We start from the raw sequence: 18,417 nt of genomic DNA, 5'->3' as shown, positions 1-18,417 counted from the left end.
ATTTGACAGGTACCCGCTCTTACTTCCGGAGAGGTTTTTTTTGATCTTACCTGTTCCTCGATCCAGCAGCGCGCTGTCTTCCCGGCTTCTGTAATGGCGCTCGGCATGACAGCCGGGTGCCCAGTGCGCATGAGCGAGAAGCACTTGCACTTTGTGATTGGTCCGGCGGCTTCTGGGATCTGTCATGTGTCCCAGGTACCGCCTTACCATTCACAAAAAGCACCGCTTCTTGCGCATGCGCACTTGGCACCCGGCTGTCATGCCCAGTGCCCACACTACAGAAGCCGGGAAGACAGCACGCCGCTGGATAGAGGAACAGGTAAGGTCCCGCTGCAGAGCTGAGCGGCCGGCCCGGTATTCTGACACGGCCGCGGTGGAAATACCGGACCGGCCGCTCCATATTCGCCTTATAAGACGCCCTGACATTTCCCCCCCAGTTTTGGGGAAGAAAAAGTGCGTCTTATACGGCGAAAAATACGGTAGTGTCTTCCCATCAACAGTGCTGGAAAGACTCTCTACCAGGCCCAACAAACATATTCTGGCAGAGGGAGCAAACGGGATCTATGCCAACTTGCTGATAACACCCACAAAAGATGTGAATATAGTCACTCGCGTCCTGATTGCAATTCCAACAGGTCTTTGTCCAGAGGTTCCGACTAAAGTAGGGTTTAAAAACCAGAACATTTAGGCTGAATTGGTTGATGTGAAAACCGACTGCTAAAGGCATAAGTAAGCAGCAGCTGTCGAAATAGAAAATGCGGAGGGACATTACATTGTTGACAGAGAGAGGGGAACTGTAACACTCTCCCATAATCCACTATATGTGAGATGGATTCAATTTTGTGTTTTGCCCATGCTTGTGGGTTGGGCAGAGGGGTAGGGTTGTTCCAGAGGGGTACATGGGGGGGTGGGGGAAATTCTGTGGACGTGCGAGACTCGAGACATATGCCCACATTCCAAGCCTTAAGTGTCATGCGCTAGAATGGAGTAAAGGGATATGGGGCCTTAAGACCACGGAAAGGTAATAACTGTAGAGCCTCCCGGGAGCCCAGTATGGCTGCCTCCAGCATTATTGGCAACCTCAGGTTGAAGCCACCAACTTTGAGGCCAGGAAATATTTGTGACTATCAGGAAATGCCAGACCCCTTGAAGTGGTGGCCTTGTGAATGTGTTCAATTTAAAGCGCAGGGTCTGAGTGCCCCGTGGAAAACAATTGGTTCAATTGGGTAAAAAAGGGCTTAGGGATCCATTGTGGGGAGTGACGAAACAAGTAAGGTGAATTTAGAGAGTAAGTTCATTTTGACAAGATTAATACGCCCCAGTAGGGACAGCAGTAGATTGCCCCACACCTTCAACTTAGCCTTGACGTCTTGAATGACAGGAGTTAAGTTAAGGGAAACATAGTCAGATGCACTACAAGAAATAATAACCACTAAATAGCGGAATTTGTCAACCCACTGCAAATAAAGGTCCTCCGGGGCATGTTCCTGAGCATCCTCATCAATAGGAAACAGTATAGATTTGTTCCAGTTTACCCAGAAGCCAGGGATACCAGAAAACGTATTTAAGATTTGAAGTGCACCCATAAGGAAAAGACCTGCATCATGGAGGAACAATAGCATATCATCGGCATACAGTGCCCAACCCATTCCACAAGTCCATCTCAGATGAGGTTCAAAGAACTTCTGCGATAGGCTCGACTGCCAGGGCAAAGAGGGTCAGAGAGAGTGGGAAGACCTGTCTAGTGCCACGAGCCAACTGGAAGGAGGCTGATAGGCTATCCCCAAATTTAATAGTGGGTTGAGAGTATAAGGTGTGGAGCTACTGAATGAAGCGTAGAAGCAACCCCATCCTACACAGCACTTCCCACAGGAATGACCATTCGACCTTGTCAAATGCCTTTTCGATGTCAAGCAAGGCAACAGCCCTGGTACAAGTGTGAAGGAGCTGCCTGTGTATGTTGGTAAACAATCTATAAATATTTATGTCCGTAGACCTGCAGGGCATAAAACCAGTCTGATATGAATCTAAAACCCTGCTAAGTCTGGTGTTTAAAGGTTTTGTTAAGATTTTGAGATCCAAATTAAGGAGGGCAAAAGGCCTGTAGGAAGCACAGGACGTAGGGTCCTTTGAGCTCTTGTGAATTAGAGTAATACGGGCAGTATGCATAGAAGGAGGTAAGGAATCGTCCTCCAAACACTTTGTGTACAGGGAGGCCAATCGAGGGGCTAGCAAGTTAATTAAATTGGGATTCCGTCAGGGCTGGGAGCTTTCCCAGAGGGGAAGGAGTGGATAACTGTATGTACTTCTTCAGTGGTAAGGGGATGCATCAACATTCCCCGTTCCCTGTCTAAAAGCCAACCTAGCGACAAGGGATCTAAAAGATTTGTGAGGCGGGAGACATCAAAATCTGGGGTTAAATAGGAAGCATGTAACTGGCTATAATAATTAAGGAATTCCTCCAGGATCTCCTCAGTAGAGGAAACCACAGAGCCGTCAGAGGAAAGGAGTTCAGAAATGCTGGTAAGGGGTCTATAATTTTCAGTGAGCATAGCCAGAAAACTACCATTTTATCCCCCTGTTCAAAGTACCTTTGTCCGCTCTGATGTAAATCCTCCTTAGTAACTTCAGCCTTGCAAAGGTGGCAGTTCCTCTTAGCGGTCAATAACTGTGCAAAATCATCTGGGGTATGGGAAAGAGCATAGGATGCAGCTTTCTCATCAATCTCCTGTTGTAAAGTGAAATCTCAGAAGTCTGATCAGCCTGTATAGCTGCAATGAGAGAACTAAACTGGCCTCTAATATAAGCCTTAAAGGCATTCCCACACAAGACCTGCCGTGGACCCCTTGTTCATCAGCCAGTAGGTTTGTAAAACAGCAGGAATCTGATCCGTAGCCTTGGGGTGAGAGATCCACTGGGGACCCAACCTCCACAAGGGCACATTACGAGTATCCCAGGAGCGAATGGTCAGTGCCAATGGACTATGGTCCGACAGACCACTGGGTAGAGAGTCAGCCCCCATAACATCCACCAACAGAAAATTTCACAAAGGACAGATCTATTCAGGATGCAAGGGACAACTTATCCAGTATGGAATAAAGTACCAGGGGCAGAAAAAGGGGGTGGAATGTATACAGACACAATAATATATTTCTTACCCCACATACGCAGAACCACAACAAATTTGCCGTGGGGATCAATGTGTACAGCATTTTTAACACAAGGCAGTTATTTACTAATTAGCACAGACACTCCTCTAGCAAAAGGTAGAATACGTAGCATGAAATGCTTTCTGTATTCACGGTTTCTTTAAACCTCCCTAGCGGTCTGATTATGTCCATATTTCTGTGCTCAAAGCGGTACATTTTTTTGCATGGAAATATGTATTTTTTTTATTGTAGGCCTGTCATTTTTAGGAATAACTAAATCTGTCCGAACAAGAGTCTAGTAAATATCCCGGGTAGGATAAAACTTGAAACATGAAATTATATTTTAATAAATAATCATAAAAAATAACAATATAATGATAATAAATTTAATAATATAATCAAACCAAAAACACTGAAATTTGAAATTTAGCGCCAAGTTCGCACATCACTGAGCAAAGTCGCAAAATCGTTTTCAGTGTCTGATGACGAATTTCCCCACAAATCATTATCACTCAATTCTGCAAGCGGTTCTCATTTACTATTGCTGTTCTCTAGCTGGTCTAAAACCGCATTTGACCTAAAGGGACGCTTTTTAGACACCATGGATGTTTCTCAGTTTCCAAGCAGAAAGAACAGTAAAAATGCAGGCAGGGTACAGGACAAAGCACACGGGACAAAATGTATGTGAAATGGTTTTATACAGTATTGTTTTACTATGTGATTTTAGTGAATTTAGTGAATGTCACTTTTTGTCATTTTCAAATTTCCCGCCCTTCCGTCCCGATGCTCACAGGGGATGGAACCCAGATGACAGATGCCGGCATCCGCCGGATTACATTGCCGGGGACACTGCAGGAGGGATATTGTGGGAGCGCAGGACAAGGTAAGTGATCGAGGGATCGCGGAGCAGCGCCACATCGTAAGCCCGAATGTAGCTCGGGGTTACCGCTTGTGGTACTGAAACTTTACCCCGAGCTACACTCGGGAATACCGCCAGGTAGGTTAAGGCAAGGATTTTGCTATCCGATAGGTGCGTCTCCGGCAATAGCAATATCTGAGGGGCATGAGATTTGATAAAAATAAAATAAAATAAAAAAAAGGAATATCCCTGAGGCCATAAGGCCTACCCTACCAAAGCAACACGAGCCTATAAAACTAGGCTCGAGAGGCAAAGGCTTCAGCCCAAAATAGCAAAATATCCAGTTACATCTGGTTAACAGTAAAGGGGTGTCCCAGACTGAAACCAATATCAAAAATCATGGAAGAATGTCCCTCAAACTTGTAAAGACGGGGAAAAAAATAAGAACAAAAATTTAAGAGTAAACGTGCAGGTGGCGGGCAAGCTCCTGTAAAACCAACACTGTCATCTATGGGATAGATCAGTGTGTACACCCGGAGATGCAAAATAAAGATGACAAGCAGCATGTGATGGTAACGATGTGCTGTTGCCAAGGAGGGTCAAGTAGCTAGTCCCACTGGAGAAACATCAATGGTTCAGGATGACGGAAAAGTGAAAGATGCACTACCCAGCAGATTAACGACCATCCAGCCAAGTTGTGGCAGCATCAGCGGTGTCGAAGAAATGGACAGAGTTTCCATCAATCACCCGTAACTTGCTCGATAATTAAGCAGCCGAGGGAGAAATTGGAACGGAGGACCGCCAGGTATAGGTGGGGCAGGAGGGACCAGATGCGCTTGCTCTACCACAAACATAGGAGGGAGATTTTGCAGACCCAATAAGGTAGTGAGAAAATTTTCTGTGAACTCCGCAGGATTGGTGCCCTCCGCCTGTTCTGGAAACTCCAGGAATCTCAGATTATTGCAACGCAAGCAATTTTTTGTGTCTATAGCTTTTTCCTGTAGGGCTTTAACTTGCTGTTGGAGAGCATGTAAGTTCAGTGGTGCCTGAGCGGACCACATCCTCCATCTGGGATATCCGATCTTCAGCTTCTGATAAGCGGGAGTGGAATTTGTCAAGATCATTTAGAATAAAGCTGATATCTGTAGATACATAGTCGATTTTCGTGGTGAGAAGCTCTTTACACGCTGTAATAGCCACCAAGAGATCAGCGGAGGAAGGTTCCCCCTTGGCAGCATCAGATGGAGCAGTTTGCATGCTGGCTGACATGGTAGAAGCAGGAGATCTTGTGGGTAAGATGGCTGATGCGGCCTGCTTGCACAGAGTGCTCGCAGGTGCGTGGACCATGTGAGGCTTGGTGGGCGACATAGGAGGAGCCAGCCTTGGACCAAGGGATCACCAGGTGCAGTAGCCATAGTCCCGCAAGGAAAGATGAAGATAGGCATCAGCAGAAAAATGTAGGATGATATTAGTGCGGAGCTCTGGGGCTGTGCGATTGCATCACATCGGGGCCACGCACCCACTTTAAAGCATGTTTACCCATGTTTATAAAGTGTCTAATCGGATGCTAGATACACAGTTCACACAATTCTATTTTCTCTAAATGCAGCTAAACTGACCACACATAAATGCACTGTGTGAATGGCATCAATTAAAATCCCCTCTAAATGCATATAAATGCAGGTTTGAAAATGCCGGTGTAAATTAATCCTAAGATTAGAATCACATGGGCAATTAGCACACCCTGCAATTTCCAGCAGCAAAAATCTGCAGGTTCTTGCATTTTGAATGACAGGTGTGTTCGAACAGCCACAATGTAATGTAACAATGTTACAATGTAATGACAGACTGATGGTGGCCACAGCCATTCCTAACTGTTTGGACAGCCAGTGATTACCTGTGCTGATCATGGCTAGTCAATTTTTGTGTGCGACCAGCCATGATCACTGACTGACTGTGCGAACATAATTACTGACTGTGCGAACAGTCGAAAATAGATGTGGCCACCATCAGCCTATCATTGCATTATATGGGCTGAGTGGCCAAAGCTCTTTGCACACAACTGTCTTTCCAGAGGCAGTAATCCACAGATTCACAGGGTGTGGTAAATGCCCATGAGAATGTAGCCTAATACTTTCAATTTACATTTTATTTTCATTTTTTACTAATAAAGAGGTCCCTTTCCTGGTAGCGCAAACATGGGCAGGGATAGCAAAAGCTGTTACTAAAATGCTTACAAGTGATGATACTATGGACTACTTGGTAATTAGGATGTACCACTTTCTGCACCTGTCCTATTATGTGCTCAAGATACTGGTGTACCCTCTTGCCAATATAATTTGTTATGTGTGACTGAAAAGCAGGTTCACCTGTCTGCAGACAGCTTTTACTAGCTGGCTTTAATTAAAAGGATTCAGGACTGGATCAAAAGGAGAACACTCATTGCAGATGTTACAAACAAAATCAATAAATTAATTTTATATCTGTTAAACTAATAAAAGACTAAACAGTTTCCCATCGTGTTTCAGTTGCTGCTGCCAACATTTCTGCCTCCTGGTATCTATTCTTCCCCTGCTTCCCTTTACCTAAAAAAGTAATGAACCCCCTTAAATCCAAAAAATGCTGAAGCTCTAATTTTTGAGAGACATCTATTGGTGCATTCTGTCTCAACATTGGACCCTGTTGTCACTGCCTTGTGTCTCTATATTTAGGCCTGTGCTTGTTGTCTGGAAAATATGGTGCCAGTGACCAATTTATCTAACACCCAAGGTGCGGAGTCTGAGGAGTCACTTGGTATTCACCAAGGCATCCTTCATTAAGTGATGGACTTTGCCGCAGAATGGCTCCCAGATGTGGCGCTTGGGTTTACAGATTGGTATCTTTTCTTGGATGATAAAAAACCTGCCTTGTGTTTACATATTTAGATCTACCAGAGCAGCTCCCATACTGTCCTATCTCTGCTTAACTGTTTTTACAACTGTATCTTACTGTATATACCACACTGAAATGTTTATTATAGAAAACCCACCTGCTTTGTTTGTGTGTGCACGGTTAAGACTAATCGTACTGGATGCATTTAACCTCCTACTGGTCAGTTTTGTATGAAGTGCCTCTGAAGCTGTATGCTTTATGTGTAGGCCTTGTTCACAAGGGGCGTACTAAAGTGTATGCACATGGAGAGCCCTTTTAACCCTCATGGGCATGCACAAGTGTTTCAAGCATTCCCACACAGGAAGTCCCACTTATGTCAATTGGGAAGCAGAAGGTGCATGGACAGCTGCCGCACTCAGAAGGATGTAATATTTTTTAAAAACTGGGTGGACAGTGTTGCTACTTTTATTTTCTTTCAAATGATGCAGTATGGTGATGCAAAGAAAAGGCAGCTTTTGAATTGATGGTTAGCATTAACTGTCTGATGCACTTTAATAGCCCTGTTCTAAAAGATCGAATGGGAAAAGAACATAACAGCTAACAATCAATTAGTTGTTGCAGACAGAGATCGGTTCTTAAATCGGTTTTCTGGTGCAAATACAGATCTGTGAATATAGGCAGGGCTCATAAGAGAATGTAACCCATGTGCTGCAACTCACAGAACTCAAGCAAAGTTTTTTTCAGCATATGTAACTTTAACCAATAAAATTCCCCATATAGATTTACCATAATAATGTCACCTAGAAAGTTTTTTACTATTTTTGTAAACCACTAGTTTGTTTTGAAAATGACAACTGAGAATACACACATAAAGGTCCTTGTTTGGGTGACAATATTCTTCTCATTTCCTATGATCTTCTAACTGTAAAAAAACATGCAGCATGCTCTCCCACAGAAAACTACACGCTGGTGTGTTAATGCACATTATAAATTAGTAGATGGAATATTGCTTTGTAAGTATAATATGTTAAAAACACTGTGCTTACCAAATTTCCTTGGTGGATTGTGCAGCATGAAGTTTTTTGCCCACAGTGGATTCTAACTGGTCCCGTAACATCTGACACAAGCAGTATTTTGTATTGGTGTAATGGTTATCATAGCGAACTGCCTGATTAAAGAAAATAAACATAAAAACCAGAATCAAACTGGCAAAAGTCATGTCACATTTAACCAGACTTATTATATACAGTAATATTGAAACATCTAGTCACTAGTTTCCTCAGCTCAAACTGGTGTCAGGAACATACCCAAGTATTTACAGCCACATTGATAACTTGGCAACTCAGCCACTGAAGTGCACCAACACAAACATTGTGAATTACCCTATATTTGTAGTGCATATACAGTACGTGTATATTGTGTGTGGGTCTGAGTGGGGTTTAGGCCTCAATCATACTGCTGCAAAGGGTCATACACACAACAACAAAAAGAAGATATTTATGAGCCTAGGAGTTACAGGTGTTTACTTACAATTTGGGGCAGCAGCCGGTACAAACCAATGATGCCGCGGCTGTATGCAGGTAACTGCATATTCAAACGGTTACATGCGTATAGAGATGTATGAGTGGCTTAGTTTGCGTCCAGTATGTGCGGATACATGCGTACTTTTTTTTTTTTTTTTTTTACTCCATCAGAGTGGAATAAACAGTACAATAAATATATGACTTGTGAGCACAAGCATGGAAGAAAAAAATGATCTATTACAATATTCCAATATGGTATTTAGTAGGTGGACATAATCTGTAAACACCACAAATCAAGCATTAAATATCCAATGACAAGCTAAGGCACCGTGAGTTGCTCCACCTCTCATTTTCCATTTACACCAAGGTAGGCAGATAGAAACCAGCATAAAAAAAAGTACACCATCAGAATCCCTGTATATGAACCAGGGGTCCAGATTTTGGAATGTCCAGTCGCTGCTCCACAGTTGGCGGAGAGGACTTTTTCCATATGGCCAGCATGCAGGCTTGGCTGCACCAAAAATAATCTTGAGGAGAAAATCTTTGCAGTGAATAATGGACATCAGGATAATATACATCTGTGACGGGAGAGACTTTGGATGGGGGGCCCATGGAACACAGAACACTTTGGAGGGATGGGGAGGCTCCCCATATCCCTCCTATGTGTAAGTCACCCTATGCCTGTTAGGGGTACAGGGTGGAATGTCCTGATATTGTATAGGCATGTATAGGTGAGGTTTGGGGGTTGTTCATGGTTTACTGCCACGTGGTGCATCCCATTGTTGTATTGTGTCTTGCTATTATGGGATGTATGTGATTTTGTATTGGCTTGGTGGGGGGTGTCTGCTGATGCGTCTCTGGTTGCTAGATTTGGTTTGCCCTGCCCTGTGTCCATATACAGGGAGGTGGGTTGTTCCCTTGAATGTTTATATCTTGTGTCTGTGTTAAAATAAAGCAGTCTATTTCCTGGTTTCGTTCAAGAGTGGTGTCCGTGGATCTGTGTTCGGACAAGGAAACGGGAGTCTAACGGAAATACCCTAGTGCAGTCTGGGTCTGGTTCCGTTACAACATCACCTGTGCATAGTATCAGAAACTTTGCCCAGAAATCGCGTAGAAGAAAGCAACACCAAAAATATGTAGTAATGTTCGAACATCTTGGTTGCACCTCCAACAGAAGGGAGATGTGTCTGGATCAATTTTGTTGAAGACTAATGGGGTTTTTTTTACCAAGAAGTCATCATTTTTTAACCATTTTCTTGGTGGCTGTTGGCTATGGAAGCCTAAAGGGCACAGAGGGGATGCAGATTTTTTGTTCTTGTGAGAAAGATCTGCAGTTTGTTTTCTTAATTGTGCAGAAATGTAAGGTCATGCGTTTGGGGATTAGAGGTCAACAAAGCATAGGACAGAGATAAACAATAGCGCAGAGGTAGACAGTGTTGTTCAAAAGAAGTGCGTGGCTGGATATCTTGGTGTGGGCAGAATATCAATTTATGATGTGCTCCTAATTGCTTGCATCTCATAAAGTTGAGTCTGCTACATTGTACATAGTAAACAGTAACTATGGAAATGGTCAAATATGGTGGAAGACGTAGACTGCGTGGAACAGGTCAGCTGTTATCAAGGTACGGAATTGCGGGTCCATTATTGGGGAAATGGGGAGAACCTAAGATCGGTGTTAAAGCATAACTTCACCATTAGGAACATGTTACATGTTCCATCCATTTTTTAGGGTGGAACATGTAATATGTTTCCACTGCTGCAGCATCTCCCGATCCACCACCTGTAGTGACATAGCGCTGGGGATTGGGGATCCTCTCCCCGATCTTGCAGTCACAATTTTAAAATTCTCTGAATGGAGCCTTTACAGCTGACGGCTTGTAGTTCTCAATGAACTAACAGGGTGCTGTTGAGCACTCTATGTAGTTCATTGATGCTTCTTGTCAGTGTGTAACTGCCTACTTGTACGAGTTGACAACTTAAACTGACAGAAAGAACCCTGCATTGCACCCATGATATGCAGATTGCAGGTGCAATGCTTTACGGACTCCTAATGAAAAAATAATAAATGCACATTTTTACCTGCAAAAAGATGTGCATTTATTTATTTTTTTAAAAGGTGAACTTATCCTTTAAGGGACTTGGGGTTGGAAAAAGAGTTGCATTCCTAAAGAGGGATTTGGTGGCCAAAACAGTAGGCTCTACAGGTGGTTGGTTGAGAATCTCCTTCAAAGCTACAGGGGGTATTTTTAGCCATTGTAAGCCCTCAATAGGAAAGGCAAAGAGGGATTGTTCTAAGGCAGGCATCACTAAACTGCGGACCTAGCCACGTCACGCCATTTAGGAGCAGCTTCTTTCCCCCCATTCTTCGCCACTGTTATAAGAGCAGAGCAGACAGCAGGAGACAGAACATTTCTGGAGCGAGTGTGATATAACTGCACAGTATTGAACAGAGCGTGGGAGCGCAAGCTGTCATAACAATTCTGGATTGGATGCAGGAAGCACAGCACAGCACTGTCAATCACAATCACCAGCGTCTGATTGGAAGAAGGGCAGTCCTAGCAGCCAATCACCTGCTGGTTAATACAAAAAGTTAACCCCGCAGTTCCCATGGTCAATCCAATGCTGTGCTGTGTTTCCCGCATACGATCCAGAAATGTTATGGCAGCTCCCATGCTCTGTTCAGTACTGTGCTGTTATTCCACACTGGCTTCAGAAATGTTCTGTTTCCTGCTGTCTGCTCTGCTGTTACAGTGAAGGAAATAAGTATTTGATCCCCTGCTGATTTTGAATGTTCGCCTACTCACAAAGAAATGAGCGGTCTAAAAATCGAATGATAGGTGTATTGTAACACTGAAAGAGAGAATAGCAACAACAAATTCAAAAGAAATGCATGTCTAACAAATGATGCACTGATTTGCATGTTCATGAGGGAAATATGTATGTGATCCCCTTCACAAAACATGACTTAGTACTTGGTGGCAAATCCCTTGTTGGCAATCACAGAGGTCAGACGTTTCCTGTAGTTGGCCACCAGGTTTGTACACATCTCAGAAGGGATTTTTGCCCGCTCCTCTTGGCAGATCCTCTCCAAGTCATTAAGGTTTGGTGCCTGACGTTTGGCAACTCGAACTTTCAGCTCCCTCCACAGATTTTCAATCGGATTAAGGTCTGAAGACTGGCTTTGCCACTCCAGGACCATAATGCACTTCTTCTTGAGTCACTCCTTTGTTGCTTTGGCCATGTGATTTGGGTCATTGTCATGCTGGAACACCCTTCCACGATCCATTGTCAATGCCCTGGCTGACTGAAGCAGGTTCTCATCCAAGATATGATGGTACATTGTCCCGACCATCGTCCCTTTGATGCGGTGCAGTTGTCCTGTCCCCTTAGCAGAAAAACACCCCCAAAGCAGGATGTTTCCACCACCATGTTTGACAGTTGGGATGGTGTTCTTGGGGTCATAAACAGCATTCTTCCTCCTCCAAACACGGCGAGTTGAGTTGACGCCAAAGAGCTTGATTTTGGTCTCATCTGACGACAACACTTTCAACCAGTCCTCCTCTGCATCATTTAGATGTTCAGTGGCAAACTTTAGACGGGCCTGGACATGTGCTTTCTTGAGCAGAGGGATCTTGCGGGCACTTCAGGATTTCAGTCCTTTTCAGCGTAATGTGTTACCAATTGTTTTCTTGGTGACTGTGGTCCCAGCTGCCTGAAGATCATTGACAAAATCCTCACATGTAGTTCTGGGATAATTCCTCACTGTTCTCATGATCATTAACACTCCACGAGGTGAGATCTGGCATGGTGCACCAGACCGAGGGAGACTGACAGTTGTTTTGGGTTTCTTCCATTTGCGAATGATTGCACCAACTGTTTTTTACCTTCTCACCAAGCTGCTTGGCGATAGTTTGGTAGCCCAGTCCAGCCTTGTGTAGGTCTACAATCTTGTCCCTGACATCTCTGGACAGCTCTTTGGTCTTTGCCATGGTGGAAAGTTTGGAATCTGATTGTTTGATTGCTCCTGTGGACAGGTGTCTTTTATACAGGTAACAAAATGAGATTAGTGTCACGATCGCTGCGTCAGACCCCAGACCTTTTCACCAAACTCGTGACCGAAGGGCTAGCCGATCTACAACCACGATGTGACGTGCGTAACAATGCCACACCCAGCTGCACCCTGCACAACGATTTTCCAGCTAATGGATACCGATCGATGTGCCAGCAGCCTGAATCAATTGTTACTGGGTCAGGTTAATTACGCAATTAACCCTTCACACTGCCACCACCTCCTTTTTGATCAGAGAAAGAGGAAACTCGGCGTTCAGCTATAACACTATAATGGTTGATATATTCGTCTGTATAAAACGGTCCGCAGGCCGGTTATACAGAGGTTCAAACAAACACAGTAGTGTTCTCTTAAAAGGCAGAGATTCGTAAATTGCAATTAAGAGCTATAGAAACAGTTCAACACTTTCAGAAAGAAAGATTTATTACTAAGAGGTCAAACGGGTGCAATAAAAAAAGAAAAAAGATGTAACTAAGATATATATACAAACATACAGAAAAATAGGTAACTAAGATATATATATAAACATACAGAGACTAGCAGCACAGCAAAGAGATATCAGGGAGAGGTTAAAGGGTTAAGATACTTGCCATTAAACCTTGGATGTAAGCAGACCAAGTTTCTGAGCAGAAGGGCTTTGATCTCCCTATGTTACGAAGGAAAAAATGGGAGAGGTCTTCAACTCAACTCTTAGGCTTGACAGCCTGTTTTAAAGTTTCCCAGCAGGGGGTGGTTCTGAAGTAAAAGACCAATCCCCTGTTTAGGGAGGAATTGTCAGGCGGAGCCCTAACTGGAGCCAACATCTTTCATAACTCATATTATGGTCCATAACCTTCCATCTGCACCAGGGACCTCCCACCCGTGGGTAGATTATTATGCAGACAATTCTGAGGACTTACCAGATATGAATTATGAAGTTGTATGCTACATGGTTTGCGAGATCTATTTCTCTGCTTTCCGATGCGCCTGAGATAAGGCGAGTGACCCAAACTATTCGCCTGCTCATCATCCATCCGATGATATGTCCAGCTTTTATGTATGTCTCTCATATTCCAAGATATGAGACATAGGGGAAAAATGGATCTTTCAAAAATGTTATCTGGTGTGGGCTTCTTGGGAATGCCGTGAACTCCTGGGAAGGCTCTGTTATCTTTTTACGAGGTGTGAAATTACACAGTACACAGGTTCTTTGGACAGTGGGGCACCACGTGTCTCCCTGCTGGGATCTGGCCTGTGACACTTTTAACACACACACATCTGTCATTGTGCCTCTCAGGAAGGGAGGGGGAATGAGAATGAGGGAATAACATGGCTACTCTTAACAAAATGGCAGACTGCGTCAGTCTCTGGCGCGCACGTTTGCGACAATTAGCAGCACTCCCTTTAAGAGACTGCTTCTAATCTCAGCTGTTACCTGTATGAAAGACACCTGGTAGCCAGAAATACTGCTGAATGATAGGGTATCAAATACTTTTTTCCCTCATGAACATGCAAATCAGTGCATAATTTGTTAGAAATGCATTTCTTTTGAATTTGTTGTTGCTATTCTGTCTCTCAGTGTATTCACCCATGATATGCAGCTATTCTGACTCTCAGTACACCTACCATTCGATTTTTAGACTGATCATTTCTTTGTGAGTGGGCAAACATTCAAAATCAGCAGGGGATCAAATATTTATTTACTTCACTGTATAACAGTGGTGGAGGATGGGGGGAAAGAAGCGGCCCTGTTCAATGATGTGCTGTGCTTCCCACACCCAATCCAGAAATGCTCCTTCTCCCGCTCCCCGCTCTAAGGTAGGAGAGTGAAGGGGGGCCGGAGACACTGTGTGTGTGTTGTAAAGGGGGGCACAATGTGAAGAGGAGCAGTGCTGTGCGCATGTGGTTATGGGGTGATGTAAAGAGTGGGGGGTGATGTAAAGGGGGCAGTGCTGTGAAGGGGTGATGTAAAGGGGTGGGGGCAGTGCTGGGGGGGGGGTTGATGTGAGGAGGGCAGAGAACACTACTGTTGGGGGGGGATTGTGATGGGAGGAGGGAGGAAGATGTAAAGGGGGGTAGTGTTGTGGTGTGGGGATGTGAAGGGGCAGAGGACAGTACTGTGGGGTAGGGATGTGAAGTGGGGTTGATGTGAGGAGGGCAGAGTATACTACTGGGGTGTGTGTGAAGTGGGCAGTGCTGTGTGTGTGTGTGGGGGGGGGGTTGTGATGTAAAGGGGGCACAGTTCTGCTGGGGGTTATGTGAAGGGGAAGAAGATAGTACTGTGGGGGAGATGTGAAGGGGGCAGAGGACAGAATTGTTGGGTAGGGGTGATGATTTGAAGGGGAGTTGAGAGCTGCTGAAAATAATGGGGGTGTACTGTAAAGAAGTGGGTCGGTGATGTGCAGGGGCCTGAAAACACTACTGTGAAGGTGAAACTGATGTGAAGGGGGGGACTGTGATTAAGTCAAAAAAAGTGTGCAATTTTCCCTTATTCAGTATATCTTTCAAACATGCATTCTGATCTTTAATCCATTTCCCAGAAATAGTATCCTTCCCTGGGGGGAAATACTCTGTTCCCGTCAAGGGAATCATAACTGAATTATAGTTCCATCCCTTTTGCTTATACATTCTATCCCAAACACTTAAAACTTTCTTTGTCAGTGGACTAATATTTTTATGTGGTGCCCAGTCCATCTTCCCTAACTGTGCCTTACTCAGAACCTCTTCCATATTCATCCAACCTTTCCCTTGTGAATTGCATATTTAGTCTATTATTTGTGAGAATTTCACCGCTTGATAATATTTCTTAATATTTGGCATACCCAAACCCCCATTCCCTTATGCCCTAAAGAATACCTCATAACTAATTTTCGATTTATTTGCCCAGATAAACTTAAGTATCATCTTCTTTATTATCCCGAAGAAAGATCCTGGTAGATGTACTGAGAGCATGTGAAACTTACACATGATTTTGGCACTATCACCATCTTTACCAGGTTTATATTACCTATCCAGGAAGCTACACCTTCTGACAATCTCCCCAGCTCCTCTTTTATTTCGTTTATCAATGGGATATAATTAGCCTGGTACAAGGCCTTTACTGAAGGAGTTAGTTTTATTCCCAAGTAGCCTATTTCCTTTTCCCTCCAATAAATGGAAAGTCTTTTTGTAGGCTCAGCTTCACAACGTTTGGTGTACTGATGTTTATGATCTCTGACTTTGCAGGGTTTATTTTCAGATTTGATAGCTCACCATACTGTTTTAATAGTCACATTAAATTAGGCAATGTTATTCTATGATTTACAATATAAAACACCATGTCACCTGCGTATGCTGCCACCTTCTGCTCCACTTCTCCTATCTTTATTCCTGCTATGTCTACACACTTTCTTACCTTTGCCAGGACAGGTTCTAGGGATAAAACAAATAATAAAGAAGAAAGTGGGCATCCTTGTCTGGTGCCATTATACATTTTAAAGAACTGAGAGAGGGATCTGTTGACCTTAACCGCCGCTGACTGAGTGCCATAAAGTCCTTTTATCCACTTAACGCTTAACTTAATGACATTTTAGGCCCTATTCCTAAGACCTATAGCGTATCAATCATGAAACCCCAGTTAACCCTGTCAAAAGCCTTTTCGGCATCAATTGACAGGAATACCATCGGCAGCTTCTCTCTTTTTTCTCTTTGTAGGAGGAGCAATGATCTCAGAGCATTGTCCCTACCTGCTCTTCCTGGAATGAATCCTACCTGATCCAGGTGTATCCACTCCGGCATCAAATTCTTCAGTCTGGTTTCCAATACCTGGCACACTGTGTGCTATCTTTTCCTTCTTTAAGTATAATCGTTATATGTGCCTGCAATGACTCCTCCCTCATTTCCAGCCCCTCCCCTATTGCATTCATATAACCACACATTTTACGGACTAGGAGATGTCTACATTTTTTATAATAACCCACAGTATATCCGTCCGGGCCAGGGCTCTTTCCTTTAGTCATATTTTTTTTTAGGGCCAAGGTGATTTCCTCCAGGGTAATAGGTATCTCTAGGACCTTTAAATTTTTCTTCTGCTATTCTTGGCAACTCCACTTAATTTAAATATTTGTCTGTTTTTCTTCTTTTCCTCCTTCTCTTTCTTTTTGGTGCTCACATCGTACAGCCGGCTATAATATTTTTGGAATCTATTAGCGATATTAGTGGTGGTGTACACCATTTCTCCTTTGTCATCTTTAATTTTTTCTATAAAGTTTTTGGATTTCTTTTCCTTTAGTTTCCTCATCAAGTTTCCTCATCACCAGGTGTATTCCCCCACTGATAACTTTCTTTTGAGATCCATTGAATATCCTTCTCGACTCCTGTTTCATAAGATCTTTTAATTCATCTCCTTTAATAATTATCTTCTGATATACGTCTGTACCTATCTTCTTTTTGTGTGACTGTTCTAACTTGTAGAGCTCCTCCATCACCGTCTTTAATTTTTTCCCTCATTCTTTCTTTTTTCTGTTCCCATCAAAATCAATATCCCTCTGATATATGCTTTATGTGCCTCCCAGATTGTGGCCACTGACACCTCCTCAGTCTCATTGAGCTAAGAAAATGGCTCAATTTCCAGCCTTAACCTTTTTTCTAATTCAGGATCCTGTATAAGCATCTAATTTAATCTCCACATAGTTCTTTTATCATGATCCCCTCCTACCCGTAGTCTCATTGTGACAGGAGCATGATCAGAAATAGACATAAACCTCTATGTTGGCACTAACCAACGACTCCAATTGTCTATGTTCAATCATTATATAATCTAGTCTTGAATACGATCCATGTACCGGGGAGGTGGTGTAATCCCTTTCTCTTGGGTGTTTTACTCTCCAAGTATCAGTCAATTGACACTGATATAATAATTTCTTCAATAATTTTGATTTCTTACCCCCCTCTCTCCACGTACAAGATGACACATCTAGCTGAGGGTCCAAACACAGCTTTAAATCTCCAGCCTCAACCAAACTACCCTTTTTAAATTCAGAAAGTTTCCTTAACACCCCCTACAAGAATGTTACTGGAATTTTATTTGGGCAATAAATATTAACTAGTGTATATTCAGATCCTTGTAATTTTCCCCTCAGAAATAAAAATCAGCCCTCTGGGTCCTCCATTCTTCCTTCCAGGATAAAACTCACATTTTTTGAAAACCTAATTGCTACCCCTTTAGCCATTTTAACTGGAGAGTCTGCGTAGTACCATGTTGCGTATTACTTTGTGTATAACTTAACATTTGTATCGTGGGTTATAGGAGTCTTTTGAAGAAATACTTAGAGAAATTCGTCAACACTCCATAAATGTAGTATCTTATGTCTTTTTGTAGGGGAGTTTAACCTGTTCAAATTATAAGTCATAAACTTAATCAAGCTCATTTCAACTATTTCCCTACCCTACCAAGATTCCCAATACAGGAAGATAGATAGAGACATTTTAAGATATGGACTTTCTCCCTTCCCTCCCTACCAAAAATCCCCATTTTCTACCCCCCCCCTCTTTTTGCTCACCCCTCTTTCCCCATTCCTCTCCCCCTCTGTTCCACACCCCACTTCCCACCCTCCCTTCCCCCTACCCCCAAAACCCTTGTGGCCCACATATTGCCCTGGAATCTTTCGTGAGTTATATCCACTGGTGATTCCTAATTTGGGATGAGACTCAAAACATGCACGCCCACTCCATTCTCTGGCTTGCATCACTGTTCTGATTGGAGTTTGAAGTCATGTCTGATCTCCAGGCTGCACGCCAACCCATAGCCCCCTCTACTCCTCATCCCCCCCATGCGGTGATCTCAGGCCTTGGGAGGGAAGGGACCAAGGGCAAGTGGACCCATGATGTAGTCGGGGGAGAGCCAAAAAGAGAAAAGAAAAAAATGGGAGGGGGTGCATATACCAAACTCCAGAGTACACCCAAGGATACTCCTCCTCTCCCATCCCC

The 18,417-nt window shown here is 43.5% G+C and overlaps 1 protein-coding gene across 1 annotated transcript in view; it reads right to left on the bottom strand.

Moving 5' to 3' along the window:
- The window catches only part of DUS2 (dihydrouridine synthase 2), a gene marked incomplete at its 5' end in the record, with an annotated part of 554,363 nt that overhangs the window by 227,430 nt on the left and 308,516 nt on the right, over positions 1-18,417 (bottom strand). The window contains one exon of the mRNA XM_089676359.1: positions 7,926-8,047. Coding sequence (XP_089532485.1) covers positions 7,926-8,047 — 122 coding nt within the window. The remainder of the gene's footprint in view (positions 1-7,925; positions 8,048-18,417) is intronic.

The sequence above is a fragment of the Staurois parvus genome, unplaced genomic scaffold (genome assembly GCF_062004578.1).
Source record: "Staurois parvus isolate SC_StPar_1 unplaced genomic scaffold, SC_StPar_1.0 ptg000167l, whole genome shotgun sequence".
NCBI classification, from domain to species: Eukaryota; Metazoa; Chordata; class Amphibia; order Anura; family Ranidae; genus Staurois; species Staurois parvus.
The sequence above is the reverse complement of the archived record's forward strand: the minus strand, read 5'-3'. Positions and strand labels throughout refer to the sequence as shown.